At 54.6% G+C, this 15,482-nt stretch overlaps 1 protein-coding gene and 1 long non-coding RNA gene across 4 annotated transcripts; one reads left to right on the forward strand and one right to left on the reverse strand.

The window, feature by feature from the left end:
- Nucleotides 1-1,798: 1,798 nt before the first annotated feature.
- Nucleotides 1,799-13,184, reverse strand: WDR86 (WD repeat domain 86). 3 transcript variants are annotated; one of them, XM_066236865.1, is made up of 7 exons: nucleotides 12,841-13,184; nucleotides 12,075-12,359; nucleotides 7,257-7,398; nucleotides 6,310-6,730; nucleotides 5,545-5,680; nucleotides 2,556-2,659; nucleotides 1,884-2,198 (listed from the first exon to the last, which is right to left on the reverse strand). In XM_066236865.1, the coding sequence occupies exons 2-7, from the start codon at nucleotides 12,235-12,237 to the stop codon at nucleotides 2,025-2,027; spliced, it is 1,140 nt and encodes a 379-aa protein (XP_066092962.1). In that variant the 5' UTR covers nucleotides 12,238-12,359; nucleotides 12,841-13,184; the 3' UTR covers nucleotides 1,884-2,024. The 3 variants fall into 3 exon arrangements, with proteins under 3 accessions (XP_066092961.1, XP_066092962.1, XP_066092963.1); XM_066236866.1 differs by lacking the exon at nucleotides 12,841-13,184 and adding an exon at nucleotides 12,560-12,668; XM_066236864.1 differs by lacking the exons at nucleotides 5,545-5,680; nucleotides 12,841-13,184 and having other exon boundaries at nucleotides 1,799-2,198; nucleotides 12,075-12,355.
- LOC136308945 (uncharacterized) lies at nucleotides 12,940-15,482 on the forward strand. The gene is made up of 3 exons (XR_010726197.1): nucleotides 12,940-13,065; nucleotides 13,418-13,615; nucleotides 14,187-15,482. It is a non-coding gene; the product is annotated as an uncharacterized lncRNA (long non-coding RNA).

A 15,482-nucleotide genomic window follows, 5' to 3' on the forward strand; every position in this document is an offset into this window, starting at 1 on the left:
CGGAAGATAGAGTTCATCCCAGATGGCAGAATGTTTGCTGGGATGGGGCTCTTGGCCCCGATTTCCAATTCCTGAAGCCCATCCTTGGACCTGCTCTAGGATTGTCATCGGTGGGGCCAGAGAGCCACGTAGCACTCGATCTCAATGGGGATAATTCTAATACCCGCCACATGGGCATGGTGGATAAAATCTCACGCTAGGGTCTGTCCCTCTCACTACAACAGGGCAACCCCCAGGACACAATTAGCCCCAGCAGTACATTTCCCAAAATGGATGTATTGGGTCTAGAAAAACAAGTGACTCTACTACAGACGGTCTGAGACTGACACTGTCCACTAGAAGTGAGGAGGCAGGGCCCTTCCTGGCGCCCCTCCATTCCTAGATAGGAAGTCTTAGGTGGAATGTGCGTCTACATCCATTTCACCGAAGAGAACATGTTCCCAAAGGTGTGATGTCTGCCAGTGTTCTCTGCCCAGCACAGAGAGGACTATGCACACAGGATGCAGAGCAATTCAGTTCCCCATTCCTCATCTGGTGACTTGCAAGCACAGTCCACTGACCTAGCAGCGCCAACTAAGCTAGTAGATTTCTGTCTTTCCACATAAGAATTTTCTAAAAAACAAACAGAAAACTTATGGACACAGACAACAGTGTGTTGGTTGCTGGGAGGTGGAGTAGAATATATGTTAGGGAAAATGGCAGTGGACAAAGACTTGTTCTTGGGTTCGGGAAGCAGGTGGCAGCCAGGGAAACCCAAACCTGGACAGTGTGCTTTGAGTCCCACCCAAAGATTGCAGAGTGAGTGATGCAGCTTCTGCAGGTTCTGTTTTCCTGGGGAGGCCGCTGGGCGCCCAGGGGCTGGGGGTGTGCATGCCTTCCTACCACACCATCCTACCAATCCTGTCCTGTTCATCAGGCCTAGACCCTGGGCACCAATGGAGCAGGTCAGACCCACCCAGCAGTACATCTTGCTGATGAAATGCCTTTAGCATGAAGACAGCGGAGCGCCAACTTCTCTGCATCAAAGGCTGCCACTGCACAGGGAGGCTTGTCCTCTTCCTGCCCCGAGAGCCAGTCAGGACTGGGCAAGGAGGGCACCACGGATGCAGAAAGCAGGCTCCAGCCCAGGTGATGAGAGGGGCTGCTGGGAAAAGCTCCCCTCCCAACCTCTCCAGAGCAAGAGCCCCACTTTCCCCATTAAGCCCCTCCTGGCTAGTAGCACTCCACCTGCTCCCATGTCTATGTCCTGCTTTCACCACGCAGAGGGCAGAGCTGGCTCCTGTGAGTGGAGTCAAGGGGCTACTGTTGCAGATTGCAGAGGGAGAGAAGAGGCCCTCTATGATTCATGCAGAAATGGGAGCTCCAAAGCAGAGGTGATAGGTCCCCGCTGTCACACAGGAGGCTGGAAAGCCAATTCTTTGCTCCCTCACCTCTCCCACAGCCACTCCTCACATGAGTGACACCTGAGGCCATCAGGCTGCAGTCCCTCATTTCACCCACCAGACCGGCAGATGTGTGAGGCGGCAGATGTGTGAGGCCACACGGTTCCTAACATACCTCCTCTCCTGCTCCCTCCGAGCGGAAGCTGTGATTCAGTTTGCAGAACAAAAGAAATTCCAAATCACTTTTAATACGTTTATTTCGATTCTTTACCAGTGTCCTTCGGACCAACAATTTGCAAAAATAGTAACTATCTGCGGCTCAGCGGTTTTTTGAAGAAACACCCGTTTCCTCTCAGCAGGAAAGGCTTCAGGGGACCTCGGGTACTTGGAGCTGAAGACACTTGGAGGGTCTGGGTGGGCTGCTGTGAGCGGGCCCCGGTGAAGAGAGTGGGGTTAGCGTCCCCGGGGTCAAGCACAGTCTCTTTCCGCGGGCGGGCTCGCAGCAGATGGGGTAGACCTCAAATGTCCACGAAGAAAAGGCACAACCGCTGCCCAGGTCACCTCGTCCCCTCCGGCCACCAGGGGGCAGGCGCGCTCCCTCCGTGGGTCCCTGAGTGGGGACGCGGCTGGGTGGGGGCGGACTCAGGCCGGCTGCAAGGGCGCGGTGGCGGTGCAGCCCACTTTGTTGCTGAAAAGGCGGGAGAAGCTGCGCTGGGGGGCAGCGGGGCGCGGCGGCGCGGCGCGGGGAAGCCCGCGCACGTCCCAGAGGCGCAGCACGCCGTCGTGCGAGGCGGTGTATAGCACCTGGCCGTGCACCTGCGGGCGGACGGGCGGGTGTGGGGCGGATGCGAAGAAGGGGAGCGGCCATCTCCCCCCCCACACACACCCGCCCCAGCAGCGGTCTCCACAGTTAGTGGATCAGCCATGCACAGGTCCTCCTCTACAGCAGCCTTCCCGAGCCCGGGCACGGGTGAGAATGGCAACCACAGAAGCCGGCTGATGGGGACATACCAGCTTAGGGGACCTGGGCCTCGGAGAAGTTCTGCCCGTGGAGCGCGGGGTGCGTGGGAACCCGCGCTCCTACCGCTCCCTTCTCCCTTCAGGACAGGCGGGCGCGCCCAGGCTCAGCCATCATGCTGTAAGGCCCTGGGGACAGCCGGCGGGGACGCCTACCTGGATACAGTTGATGATGAAGGCGTGGCCCCGGAACACCCTCTGCAGCGCTCCGGATTGGGCGTCGAAGGCGCGCGCGCGGGCGTCCCCGCTGCCGGTGAACACTGAGGACACACGCGTCACTGGGCCTCCCTCCCGACAGCCCTCCACGTCTTCAGGACGCCGCAGGGCTGGGGCACCGCGGGTCAACTCACCAGCACCCTCTCAGGGCCCCATTCGCCCGCCTCCAAGGATATCATAAGGTTCAAGTGGGGAATAAAGTAAGCCCCTTGAAAGGAAGGAGGCAGCCCCCTCTGTATCTGAAGACATTCCTGCGTCAGGGAGGCTGCTGGGGCCGGGAGGGGCCCTCTGCAGGGCTGTGGCCGCTTAATTTTTCCCCTTGGGCGTCCGGTCGTCCTGCATTGCCCTTTCAGGGACTCCTATCCCTCTGAGGACCACCTGGGCCCAGGGACCCACTCAGGCCTGGCCGTTTGGTGGAAGCCGCTGGTGAGGCTTGGCTTCTCTGTGGGGTGTCCCGCAGCTCAGGGGGGATCATCTCTTCCCCCGTCATCTGAGCGGCCTTTTACCGAGAACTTGGCCCTCCCAACAGCCTCAGGGGTTCACTCGAGAGCCCCTGGCCAACCTCTTGCAGGAGGAAGCAAGGCTGTCTTAAGAGAACTGAGCAGAGTTCTCAAACCCAAGTGTCATTATAACGACCTGCTGGGGCTGTTAAGACGCAGATGGGCGGGTCCACCCGAGTTTCTGATTTAGAAGGCCTGGGAACCTGCATTTATAACCAGTTGCAGGGGATGCTGATACTGCTGGTCAGAGACCACCCTGAGAACACTGATTCCCCTGCTTCACTCATCGCCTAGCCTGGGTTGTCCCAGAAGCTGACACTGATGCTACTAGGGTTTTAGTGCCCATGGTCCATCTGGCAGGACATTCCAGGAGGTGGGAAACAGGCCCAAAGTACACCTGTGCAGGGGTGCTAGTGAGCCCTTGGGAGAAGGTGAAAACCACGTATCAGAGCTGTCCTACTCTAGGGCAAGGAGGGAGGGTTATTTGTCCAGCAAGTCCCATCTGTCTCTGGCTGAGGGCCTCTCTTGTGAGTGTCAACTTCCAGCCCCCTTCCGCCCTGCCTCTCACAGGAACATGCGTGCAGGCGGAGGACTTCAGGTGTGGCAGTAACAGTCACCCCTGAACGTGGAACCCACAGCGTCCCCTACACCCACCCTGCAGCCCCAGTAAGCCCCAGCAAGGACCCCTGGGGGGCTCCCTTCCTTACCTACTTCCTGCATCACCTGCCTATTCCCCAGTCTTTCTGCTAAAGCTACCGGTGAATGTGGCCCTGGAGGGGCAGTGTCATCTCTGGGTCTCTTTCAGCTCCTTTCCTGCCGTCCCCTCTCCATCAACACCCGCTGCTGTGTGTCCATCCCATGGGAGAAGGGTCAGCAATTAAATCTAATCATTCCAAAACCTGTTGGCAAAGACCAAGGGCAGCTTCCATCCCAGCTGCTGCCAAGAGGAGGCGCTCTAGGCTACATTCTTTTTTGTTCTTTTTAAAGTTAGAGGTCCTAGACTTGGGAGCAGAGCCCTAATCACACATACAGATTTGGACACAGGAAGAAAAAATAAATAATTGGTCTGTGTCGGACACCTAAATTCCGAGGGCACCTCACACTCTATTTCCAGAGATCCACATTCTGTCTGCATCTAACACCTACACTGTGAAGTCACCGTGCACCTTCCACTGTGACTCTTCCCCCACCCTAGTCTGCTCCCTCCCTCACCCCAGTGCTAGGAAGATGACTCTCAGGCTCAGGGCCACGTGGGGCTGCTGTTGTGTGTGTGTGTGTGTGTGTGTGTGTGTGTGTGTATCAGGGCCACGTGGGGCTGCTGTCGTGTGTGTGTGTGTGTGTGTGTGTGTGTGTGTGTGTGTGTGTGAAAGGGAGCTAAACGCAAACATAATGTTGGGGACCACTTTGTGAGAGATATTCAGGAACCCAGGAGCCCCCCTGCCATGTAGATGTGTTAAGGTTGGAGAAGGGTTGCTTCCCCAGAACATTGTCTCCTGGATGTGTCTGGGGTGTCAATACGTAGCAACCCACTTGGACAGAGACAGTAGATGTGTGACAATTTGAGACCTGTGGAATAAACAGCTTGTTGCCTATCTAATAAGCCATTCTGTCCTCCTTTCTTTACAAAATGACCCTGATTAATCCTGGGAGCTAGATCTCCAGGTAAGAGGTTTTATTTTTTCAGCCTCCCCTGTAGGCAGTGGTCTAAGAGATGTATGCAGAAGTCTTTGGGTGAAGCTTCCAGGAAAGAGCTATAAAAGTGTCTAATCAGCTAGGAGACACATTCTTTTGCCCTTCCCTCTTCTTCCTGCCTGCCTAAACCACGACAAGATGGCTGGAACTCCAGCAGCTATCGTGAACCAGGAAGCCCCCTTAAAAATAAAAGATATGTGCAGAAGGAATCTGGAAGCCTGTTAACTGACAGTCCCTAAAATGCTTCTATCCAAGAGAAAAAGAAAGCATGAGCTCATCTAAACCACCGCTATTTGGGTTTTCTCTTATCTGTAGTCAAACCTAAATGCCCAGTGAAGACAAACCCACATGGCCCTCAAGCCTGGCTGGAGCAAGCAGATGTCACGGTCTCGCTCTGAAAATTAGAATTGTGTCCTCGAGACGTGCTCTTGACCCTCGGACCCCAGAACATTCAGGTCACTGCAGGTTCTTGCGGGGTCAAGTTAGGGGGAGGTCCACACCGTTATTTGGGCCTTCTTTGTAAATAACACTGGAGGAACATGTGTATGGAGGTAGCCCAGCTGCTGCCCTTGGGCGCTGACCACCCGGAACAGCAGCTAAGGCTGGAGGAGAGAGCCTCCCTGGAGAGGTAGGGAAGCAGAGAGGCCCTGAGCAGGGAAAGTCCGTGGGAGGAGGCGGTAAAAAGGTGGGCAGCCGGCTGAGGCTATGCAGGGAGGGTTGGGAGGAGGGTCACTTACAGGTGCCCGCATGGTACTTGAGGGCGCTCACGCTGTGTCTGTGGGCCGCAAACGTGCGCACACACTCCCCTGTGTCTGACAGCCAGCACTTGACGGTCCTGTCAGCGCTGCCCGAGTACACGTGCCGGTTCACAAGCTGAGGGGGGATGGCATTGGTACCACGGGCCACAGAGGGCGGCTCAGAGGCCCCTCCCAGCCTCTCTCTGAGTGGAAGGGGAGGGGTAGGAGCCAGAAATGCCCCTCCCAGCCACCCAATCTGGGACCCAGGATCCCACTGCTGCTCCCTACTCCACAAGGACTGTGGGGTCCGGCAGGCTGCTTCATGGTAAGTAAGGCCTGTGCCAGCCTCTCATAGGGCCACAGATACAACACATATGGTGCTCAGCCAGGACCACCAATGTTCATGGGCATAGTGACGAGGTGACTACTGCCAGGTGTCCATTAGGTGATGACTGCCTAATCCAGTAGGATTGGTATCCTTCTAAGGAGAGGAGATATGGACGCAGAGGGAAAGCCACATGAGGACCGAGGGAGGAGAGAGGCCTCAGAAGAAACCAACCTTGCAAACACCTTGATCTTGGACGTCCAGCCTCTAGAACTGTGAGTCACTCAACCTCTGTTGCTAGCTCTGCTGTTTCACCTCCCCACCCCCACCATCAGTGGCGCTTTGTTACGCAGCCTCAGCTGACTCTTACAATGGGGCGGGGGAGCCCAGAGGATGACCCAGGGACACCCCCCTCCAGATGGGGGCCAGGCAGTTCTCACCTCCAGACAGATGACAGAGCCCTGGTGCTCCCGGAATACCCGCAGCTGCTTCCCACTCAGGATGTCCCAGGCGCGAATGGTGGTGTCTGTGCTGCCCGTGAAGGCTGTGTGGTTGGGCGTGTCCAGCACAAGGCACAGCACCGCGCCTGTGTGGCCCCGCAGAGTCTGGTGGCAGCAGCCACTGGCCACCTGCCACACCTTGGCCGTACCATCTGTGCTTCCTGTTACCAGCAGCCCCCCGGCCACAGCCTCCTCCTCAAAGGGAGCCCTGGGGAGGTCACAGGGGGCGGAGTAGGCTAGAGTCATCACGCAGTTGTGGTGGCCCCGGAACTCCCGGGACACCTGCTCCTTGTCTACATTCCAGGCGCGAGCTGTCCGGTCATAGGAGCTACTGAAGAGCTGGTTATTGGTGACCAGAATCCTGGTGGCAGAAGGAAAAAGTCAGGGATCAGACATGCAGGGTTGCCTGGCAAACTGTTATAACAGGATCCCTTCGGCTGGTGTCGTACGTGTTCAATGAGCCCAGGCAATAGGGAAGTATGAAATACTCTCAGAGAAAACCATTGGTTGGAGTATCCTTGGTCCCTGCTTCAAGAGCAACAGTGAGGGGACCAGGAGTGATCCCCTGGAAATGTCAGGGGCCCAGGCAGAGGCGTCACCCACAGAACAAAGCACAGACTCAAGGCATCTTTAGTCTCTGCCATCCACACCTCCACCCATCCCTGCGTGGACCCCTGCCCGGGCCAGAGATCTGCTGCTTCTGACTCTCTCAGGCAGTTAGAAAAGACTCCCTTTCTCCACCCGGCAGCCAAACATGCCTCATGGGTCCGGCTCAAAGCAGAGGCCCCAACAGCCTACATCTTTGTCCCCTGGGGCCCAGCCAGGTCCCATGATGAGAGGCCGAGTCTTCACTGCCTTTCAGCCCGGGACCCCCAGGCCATGCTGACCTGTTCACGATGGACGTGTGTCCTCGGAACACCTGCAGGCACTGCCCAGTGAGCACATCCCACTTCCTGATGGTGCAGTCAGCACTGCACGTGAAGGCGGCCTCATTCTCCAGCTGGCAGAAGGTCACGTAGCTCTCATGTCCTACGGATGAGGGGGCGATATGAGCTGGTAGAACATGCCAGCGTATGCCCCCCCCCAGAATCCTTCTGTTCCCTCTTCTTCATCATTGCCTTTCAGGCTTCGTCAAACGTTTCAGCTATTGGTATTCACTCAGTCTTTCAACAAACCCAGTGTTATGGAGGCAGGAAGTACAGAGACCAAGAGCATGGTCTTCAGAGTCCACACGCCTAGGTTAGCATCCCCAAGTTTCTACTGGCTGCCCGACTGTCTCAGCTCTCCAGGCTGCGATTTCCTCACCAGGTAGAGTAATGCCAATCTTACAGGGCTGGAGTGCAGACCGAGCAAATGCCAGGTGTTAACTGTTCTTACACTGGAGGGGAGGGGGGACAGGACACGACACACTGTGGTAGGCAGAATATCAGGTCCTAATTCCTGGAACCTAGAAATATGACCTTGCTTGGAAAAAGACACATTTGCAAATGTCATTCAGGGAAGGATCTTGAGATGGGGAGATTAGCATAGATTATCAGAATGAGCCCTAAATGCAACCACAAGTGTCCTCATAAGAAAGAGGCAGGGGGACATCTGAGGACAGAGAGAAGCCACTGTGAAGGAAGATCAGAGAGAGACTTGAAAGTGCTGGGCCTGAAGAATGAAGTGATGTGGCCACAAGCCAAGGGGTGCTGACCCCCACCAGCAGCTGGAAGAGGTAATTGTATTCCCCCTCCCACCCCACCCCCAGCGCCTATAGGTGTCAGAAGGAGCACACCCCTGCCAACACCTTGATTTCAGCCCGGGACACTGATTTTGGATTTCTGGCTTCCAGAACTGTGCAAGAATAAACTTTTGTTGTTTTAAGGCAGCCAGCGTGATCACAGGTCACAGCAGCTACAAGAAATAATACAGGTGCAGAGACTGTGCAGACATATATCCCCAGCTGTCAGAGCCTGACCAGGATGAATGGTCAACAAGAGTGACACATGCCAGACAGGGAGTGTCAGGGGTCCACACAGCAGAAGCCTAGTGCTGCCAAGGAGGAAGTGTCCCCATAGTGCCTGTGTGGGGACAGGGAGAGTGTCTGGGAGAGGACACAGCATTCACCGAAATTCAGAATTGAAGTGTTTTGGCAGCAATGGTGGGTTAGGCAGACACAGAACAGGTGGAGGTCTAGGACAGAGGGACAGCCACGCAGTGTGATGTCTGGCTAGTATACCTGGTCATCCCTCTTCTCTGGGGCATTGCCAAGTCTTTAAACATCGCCCTCATCATGGGGGATGGTGTTTTTGTCTTGGGTGTCATTAAGCAGCCCCCGGAGACCCCACTTCCCCATCACAGTAGGGCCTGTCCTCCAGGCAAAGGTGTTCCCACCTCCAATAACAACTTCCTACTGCAAACTGAAGATGAGTCTATTTGAGGAGAATTCAGGCACCAGAAAATCAACAGACTCAAAGGAATGTTAGACCTATCAGCCACTTCACATTTGGAAGACGTATTTATTATCTTAAAGGAGTTTGATTGAATTAAAAAATTTCATTTAGATGTCCAGTATCAGGTAGATAGAGATTTAGAATCTTGAAGGGGGTGCAGTGGATAGAGCGTCGGACTGGGATGTGGAAGACCCAGGTTAGGGACCCCGAGGTCGCCAGCTTGAGCACGGGCTCATCTGGTTTAAGCAAAAGCTCACCAGCTTGGACCCAAGGTTGCTCGGTCAAGGCACATATTAGAAAGCAATCAACGAACAACTAAGGTATCGCAATGAAAACTAATGATTAATGCTTCTCATCTCTCTCCATTCCTGTCTGTCTGTCCCTATCTCTGACTCTCTCTCTGTCTCTGTAAAAAAAAAAAAAAAAGTAGAATCTCATAGGCAGTTTCAAGTTAATTCATGCTATTTTTTTGGAGGGGGGCACCTTGGGTTTAAGCTTAGTTACTCTTGAAAGAACTCAACTTCCTGGGTTCTAAGAAACAATTTTTTTTAAAAAAAATTAAAATTAAGAAAGAAATGTTTCCCAGTCTTCTTGGATAGCCTATACCAGGCCTCTGAGAAAACAACATTTGTGTGAATTAAATAAACACTTGAAGAAACGGCAGATTATGTTTCCCTTAAAAAACACATCAGTTGAAAAGTCAAGGGCAAAGTGTATTTGGCAAAACACAGCCTGCCTTTTTGCCAACCCCAGTGAGTTTAGAAAACATGTTAAGATTATCGACACACTTTCCCTGAGGCCAGATCTGCCGCCTGGTGGACGGCACAGCTCTGTGAGGGGCTGGCAGGAAGGCAGCCAGGGTGGCCTGGAGGCAGGTAGGTGCCACCAAGCTGGCCCGGCACAGGCCCACGTCCAGCTGTCCCCTGCGGCACAGGCCCACGTCCAGCTGTCCCCTGCGGACCCAGGGCAGACATCCCCATTCAGGCTGCCTCCTCCCATCTCACAGGAAGGCAGAGTGCCAAGTTGAAGTGTAAATGAGGCCAAGAGCAACACTGAGAGACGTTAGCACACCAGGATACCTGTAGACATTAAACCAGGGATGCTGAAAACCATCAGCTACGGGTCAGCTTTTACAAACACACCGAATAAAGGGGGGGGGGACTATAAACACTGATTGTGGATCAATAAAAATATAACACATAAACAAAGACTTTAAGAGGTGATAACAAAAAGAAGTTTTTCAATGTAAAAAAACACAAAAACCTCATCTCTTAAACTGGGCCAGGCTGACCCTCGGCCCTCTTGGGGACTGGGCCCTGAGTTGGCTGAACCTCCCTGCAGTGGTCAAAGCTCCCCAGTGGACAAGTCCCTTCCTCTATGCGCCAAGCAACCACCTCGAATCTGAAAACACAAGCCAAGTGAGTCCTGGCTCAGAGCCCTGGCAGCAGAGGGACCCTGCCAGCTGCAGAGTGCATCCCTGACCCTAATCTGTAGACTAGAGACAGGGCTCCACTGACCCACAGCCTGCAGGGTCACCAGGGGGGCAACCCCCGCCACCACCACCACAACTCGGGGGGGATGAGTGAGGGGGGCCGAGGGAGAGAGAGGGCATGGGGGAGGGAGGGCCCATTACATCTCCAGGGACCACAGCACTTTGGCAGTGAGCTGTTGGATTTGCGCAGAATAAGCAAAAAAAAAAAAAAAAAGCCAAATTAAAAATATTTTTGAAGGGATGAAGAGTGCAGATAAGACACAGTTATTGGCCCTGGCCGGTTGGCTCAGCGGTAGAGCATCGGTCTGGCGTGCAGGAGTCCTGGGTTCAATTCCAGGCCAGGGCACACAGGAGAAGCGCCATCTGCTTCTCCACCCCTCCCCCTCTCCTTCCTCTCTGTCTCTCTCTTCCCCTCCTGCAGCCGAGGCTCCATTGGAGCAAAGATGGCCCGGGCACTGAGAATGACTCTGTGGCCTCTGCCTCAGGTGCTAGAATGGCTCTGGATGCAACAGAGCGACGCCCCAGAGGGGCAGAGCATCGTTCCCTGGTGGGCATGCTGGGTGGATCCCGGTCGGGCACATGCGGGAGTCTGTCTGACTGCCTCCCCGTTTCCAGCTTCGGAAAAATGGGAAAAAAAAATTAAAAAAACAAAACAAAATGCAGTTAATATGTTCAAAATAACATGCTGAGGCTCAGGGATTTCTGCCAAGGTCGTCCCCCCCCCCCCCCTGTCATTCTACCTTTGGGCTGGCTGCAAGTTCAAGGTCAAAGTGTTCCCTCTGTGTACAGGAGAGACTCAGCGGTGGGGGAGGGTCTGCAGGAACAGGTGGGCTAGAGCAGGCCAAAGTGGAACACAAGTTCAACTCCATGTGAAGAGTGGTGGTTCCTTACCTGTGCCATCCCTGGTCAGTTCTTTCTGTACCTGTAGACACCTCTTCTCCAGCCAGCTCTCTGCAGCTCTGCCCTGCACCTGTATCTATCACACACCCACTCCCTACACTATCCACAAGGTTCCAACAGCTGGGAGGCCAGGCCCAAGATTTGATATGATGTGACAGAGACCCAGGGTAGGAAATATATCCACCTCTGAGAAATACACTAATATAAACCGATTCCTATTTGTAAAACTTTCATGAGACTCCTGCAGCTTCATCCAGTTTCCAAATATGCCAAATTGCAGATAAAATAAGCCGCAGAGAACAAGGCAGGGCAGTGGGATGGGAAGAGGGGGTTCAAATTTGAACTCTTATCTGCCACCAGCTGTTACTAAACACTGTGCCTCAGTTTTCCTGCTTACACTAGTGGGCTAACAGTGGTGTGAGGGCTGCACTGTAGTGCTCAGAACCAACAGGCATGTAACAGGCCAGGGCTCCTGCCCTAATGGCCCGGAGAGAGATGTCCAGCCAAAGATGACCTGGCCAGGGAGAGACCAGAGAAGGTGCTGCTCACCTGAAGGGGTATAGGTGCGATTTCTTTTTTTTAACTGTTGTAACGTAAATTATTTTCCAGTTCCACAGTGCGTTGACAAGTGACCTTCGCCCCGGCCCACGGACCCCAATCGCGGCCATTCCTGCGCCGCCACCCGACCTAGCATCTCGCTCCGCGGGCTCCCGGCTGGTCGGATGCTGGGCCCGGGCGGGAGCGCTTCCACGAGCGCCCCGGGGAGTGGGTGGGGGTTGTGCTCTGGGGAAGGGGTCTGCGGGCGGAAGAGCGCGGTCTGAGGCCGGCGAGCGGACAGAGAGGCCGGATTGCAGGGGCGGGATGCGCGGCGCGTCTACCTTGCAGGAGGGTACAGCACTGGCCGTCCGCCGTGCGCCAGAGGCGCGCCGTGCCGTCCTCGCTGCCCGTCAGCAGGCGCTGCCCATCTGGGCTCAGGCTGAGCCAGTTGATGCCCCCGCGGTGCTCGGCACAGACCCTCAGGGCCGACCCGCCGCCCCCCATCCTGCCCGCCGGGCGCTGGGGGGTGGAGGAGGAGGCTGCGCTTGTCACCGAGGGGCGCTTCGGTGTCCACGCTCCCTGTGGCTTCGTCCCGCGGTCATCCCGGGGGCTGGAGCTCCAGGGTCCTGAGGGGGGCACAGGGCCCGGTAGAGTAAGATGGGGCACGCTCGCTCCCGCGCTGCCCACTCGGCCTCCCAGTCTGCTGACCCAGCCACTGCTGGACGGCCCAGTTAGGACCCCAGATCTTCCTATGGCCGGGGCAGTCCAGCCCCAAGGCGCGGAGCGACTCCCTTCCCTACGCTCCCACGGGAGACCCACATCGCACCTGAGCAGGCCCCCCTCCAGGCCCAGGCAAGAGGCGTTTCAGGGCGCTCTGGGAAGCCCAAGTCTCTTCGCGGGGCGCCGACGGCGGTGGGAACACGGGAAATTGAGCACCCCGCGACCTGTGCGCCCTCCCCGGCAGGCGCCGCGCGCTCGGGGCGGCGAGGGTGGAACAATACAGTCCAGCCTAGCTCCTCCTCAGAGACCACCCCTCAACCTGTCCCCTCCCACTTCTCGGGCTCGCGCTTCAGCCCCCATCCCCAGCCGCGGTCCCTCGGGACTCACCTCGGCCCACGGCCCCAGCACCAAGGGGACGGTTCCATGGTTCCACGTGCGACCGTTCCAGCTGCCCCGGCTGAGCCTCTGGGCTCTGGTTCTCTGCCACCCCCGCCGCCGGGAGCAAAGGCCGGGACGCAGGAGGAGGAGGTAGAAGGAGCGTCGGGTGGGGGAGACGCGCACGCCCGGTTCCTCGGTTCCTCGCTGGGGCCAGCGGCTGCGCGCTTCCAACAGGCAAGTTTGCTTCTCCCAGGCCCCCAGCACTAAGGACCCCAGAGGGGCTGCGGGGGACTTGGGGGTGGTCCCCGTTTGGAGAGCGCCCTAGTCTGCCCTGGTTGGCAAATAGCGCGCACCCTTATTCTATAGACGTCCCACCGGGGAATGGGGAGGCGAAGGGAGGCCAGGTGGCCAGGGCGGGATGTAGTCCTGTTGGAAGGGGCAGTAGGACTTCCCGAAGAGGTCAGGGTCACCCCCGGGAGCAGCCCCGGGGTCCTGGGCGCTGGGCTTCCACCGCGCCTGTGCTCCGCCCACCACGCTAGCACCTTTGGACCACCTCTACCACCCGCCCCGCCCCCGCACCCCCTAGGCTCGGAGCACGCCTCGGAGGGGCCACAGAGGTCTCTGCAGGAACCTCCACCCTGGAGCCTGCTTCTGCTGGTTCCTATTAAAGCAGTTCCGGTGCCGGCTTCGCGGGGGAAGGGGAGCAGTGATGCCCCAGCTCGAATCCTCCAGGTCCTAAAGGCAACAGGATTTCCCAACCCTCCAGGGCCCTTTGGAGAAACGAGTGAGGCAAACCTGGGTTAGGTTTCTGATTGTGTGCTGGGGGGTGGAGGTCGAGGGTTGGTGAGCAGGGTGGCTTTGGAAAGCCATACCTCATCACACCGCGGTTTATTCCCCAAGTGGCCTAACGGGAGACACCCAAACTTGTGAATCGGCCTTAAGGACAGGATCCTCCTTTGTAGGCAGTGAGGGAGGGTCACTGAAGGGTAGAGGGCGCAGTGGGACTTGAGCTCATAGAATAGTGGGTTAAAAGGAGGCAGAAGAGAGGAATCATCCTAATTCACCGGGTGTCTCTTCAGAGACTGGATGTGTCCAGGGAGGAGGGAGGGCTCTGGGAGTCTCCACTGTTGTTTTTTCTCTTTTCTTTGTTTTTTCTTTTTTTTTTACCATGCACAAACACAAAACATATTGTGCCATATTTTTAAGAAAAAAAGGCTTTAAGAAGCTTTAATATTAGTACTACTATTATTAATGTTTGGAAGACTATCATCAGAGAACTAAAATTATTGTTGGGAGAGTAATACACGGCTATATATCCTTTGAACCCTGTGCAAACACGTGTTCCACACTGTCAGTGTTGCCAGAGTCCGGAGAGGGATGGGACCAGCATTGGACATCGGAAAGTGTTGGGAGCCGACCCACAACTGCTGGCTGACAAGGTCACAGCAGAAGAAGACCCACAACTGCTGGCTGACAAGGTCACAGCAGAAGATCAAAAACTGCTGATTGACAAAGTCACAGCAGAGAACCCCAATGGCTGCGGGTTGACAAAGTCACCCAAAGGAGAGACACAACGATACTTCCCCCTTTGACTTTTTGAATTAATCTGGCCTTATATCCCCCCTCTTCTGGGTGTGTGCTATTATTTGTGGCACAGGGATAATAGTACTGTGCTTTCCCTGTAGATTCGTAGTAATTTCTTTGGAAATGAGACAGAGGGTGTGAGTTCCACAGAAAAGCCTGTAAGCCCCTTGAGCTGGGCTCACAGATATAAGAGGCTGGCTATGATATCCCTCGTAAAGGGTTAAGTTTGTAGGAAAATTCCCTCTTAATCATGTTAGAAAGAATAAATTGTGACTTGTGAATGGGTAGGAGGCAGTGGCTGTGCACAGAGCACCTTTCGGCCTTCACTTAATTCAACATTTTTCCTCCCTAGCCTTTTCATGTGATAGAGTAGAGAAACATTCCTTTCTTCTTGCTTATTTGATCTGCAGATAGTGGTACACTCTGAGAAGAATAGAGTCAGAACTTAACTAGTGTTTAAATATAATAAATAAGTAATATTTGACTAGACAATAGTATCTTAGGTAAGGTATAGTAGAATGGCCCATTGTGTGGCCTAGGATGAGAGCGCAGTCAGCAAGAAAAGAATGTTTTACTAAGAGAATTGTCTTTTGACTAAAGGCAATTGCTAGGCTTTCTCAATGAGATGTTCTCATGAGATTTACATACTTTCCAAAATTCTTTGATAATGAGAGGAATGTAGGGGAATCCATAGAAGTAATAACAGTTATGTCTTCTGAAATTATGTTGCTACTAGGCTATCTTGCAAGTGCACTATGTATATCTTTGGGTGAAAGTTACTCTTAATGTTATGTCAATTTCTTTAGAGGCAAGCCTTTTAGAATCTTGTGAGAAAAAGTAGGACACTGCTTAAACTCAAAGCCATTTACCTGAGCAAGCGGTGGTCCATTGTTAGTCGTCTGCTAATCTCTCTCTGCCCCTTAACTCACAACAGCAGTAAAGTTAGTTAACTATTAGTACTAATACCTTAAAAGCTTTTACCGATGTTGTTATCACTATTCAAGTTATTTTGTACTTTGAATGATTTGCTACCTGGTTTGTAATTTATAGAAATAAATTAACTGCTA

The sequence above is a fragment of the Saccopteryx bilineata genome, chromosome 6 (assembly GCF_036850765.1).
Source record: "Saccopteryx bilineata isolate mSacBil1 chromosome 6, mSacBil1_pri_phased_curated, whole genome shotgun sequence".
Taxonomy (NCBI): domain Eukaryota; kingdom Metazoa; phylum Chordata; class Mammalia; order Chiroptera; family Emballonuridae; genus Saccopteryx; species Saccopteryx bilineata.

What these genes read in the sequence shown, in the direction of transcription:
- WDR86 (XM_066236865.1), bottom strand. Translation starts at nt 12,237, where the DNA reads ATGGGGGGCGGCGGGTCGGCCCTGAGGGTCTGTGCCGAGCACCGCGGG. An exon ending in GTGCTGTACCCTCCTGCAAG is followed by an intron (nt 7,399 to 12,074) that starts GTAGACGCGCCG and finishes CCTCATCCGTAG; the next exon opens with GACATGAGAGCTACGTGACC. An exon ending in TCATCATCAACTGTATCCAG is followed by an intron (nt 2,199 to 2,555) that starts GTAGGCGTCCCC and finishes GTCCGCCCGCAG; the next exon opens with GTGCACGGCCAGGTGCTATA.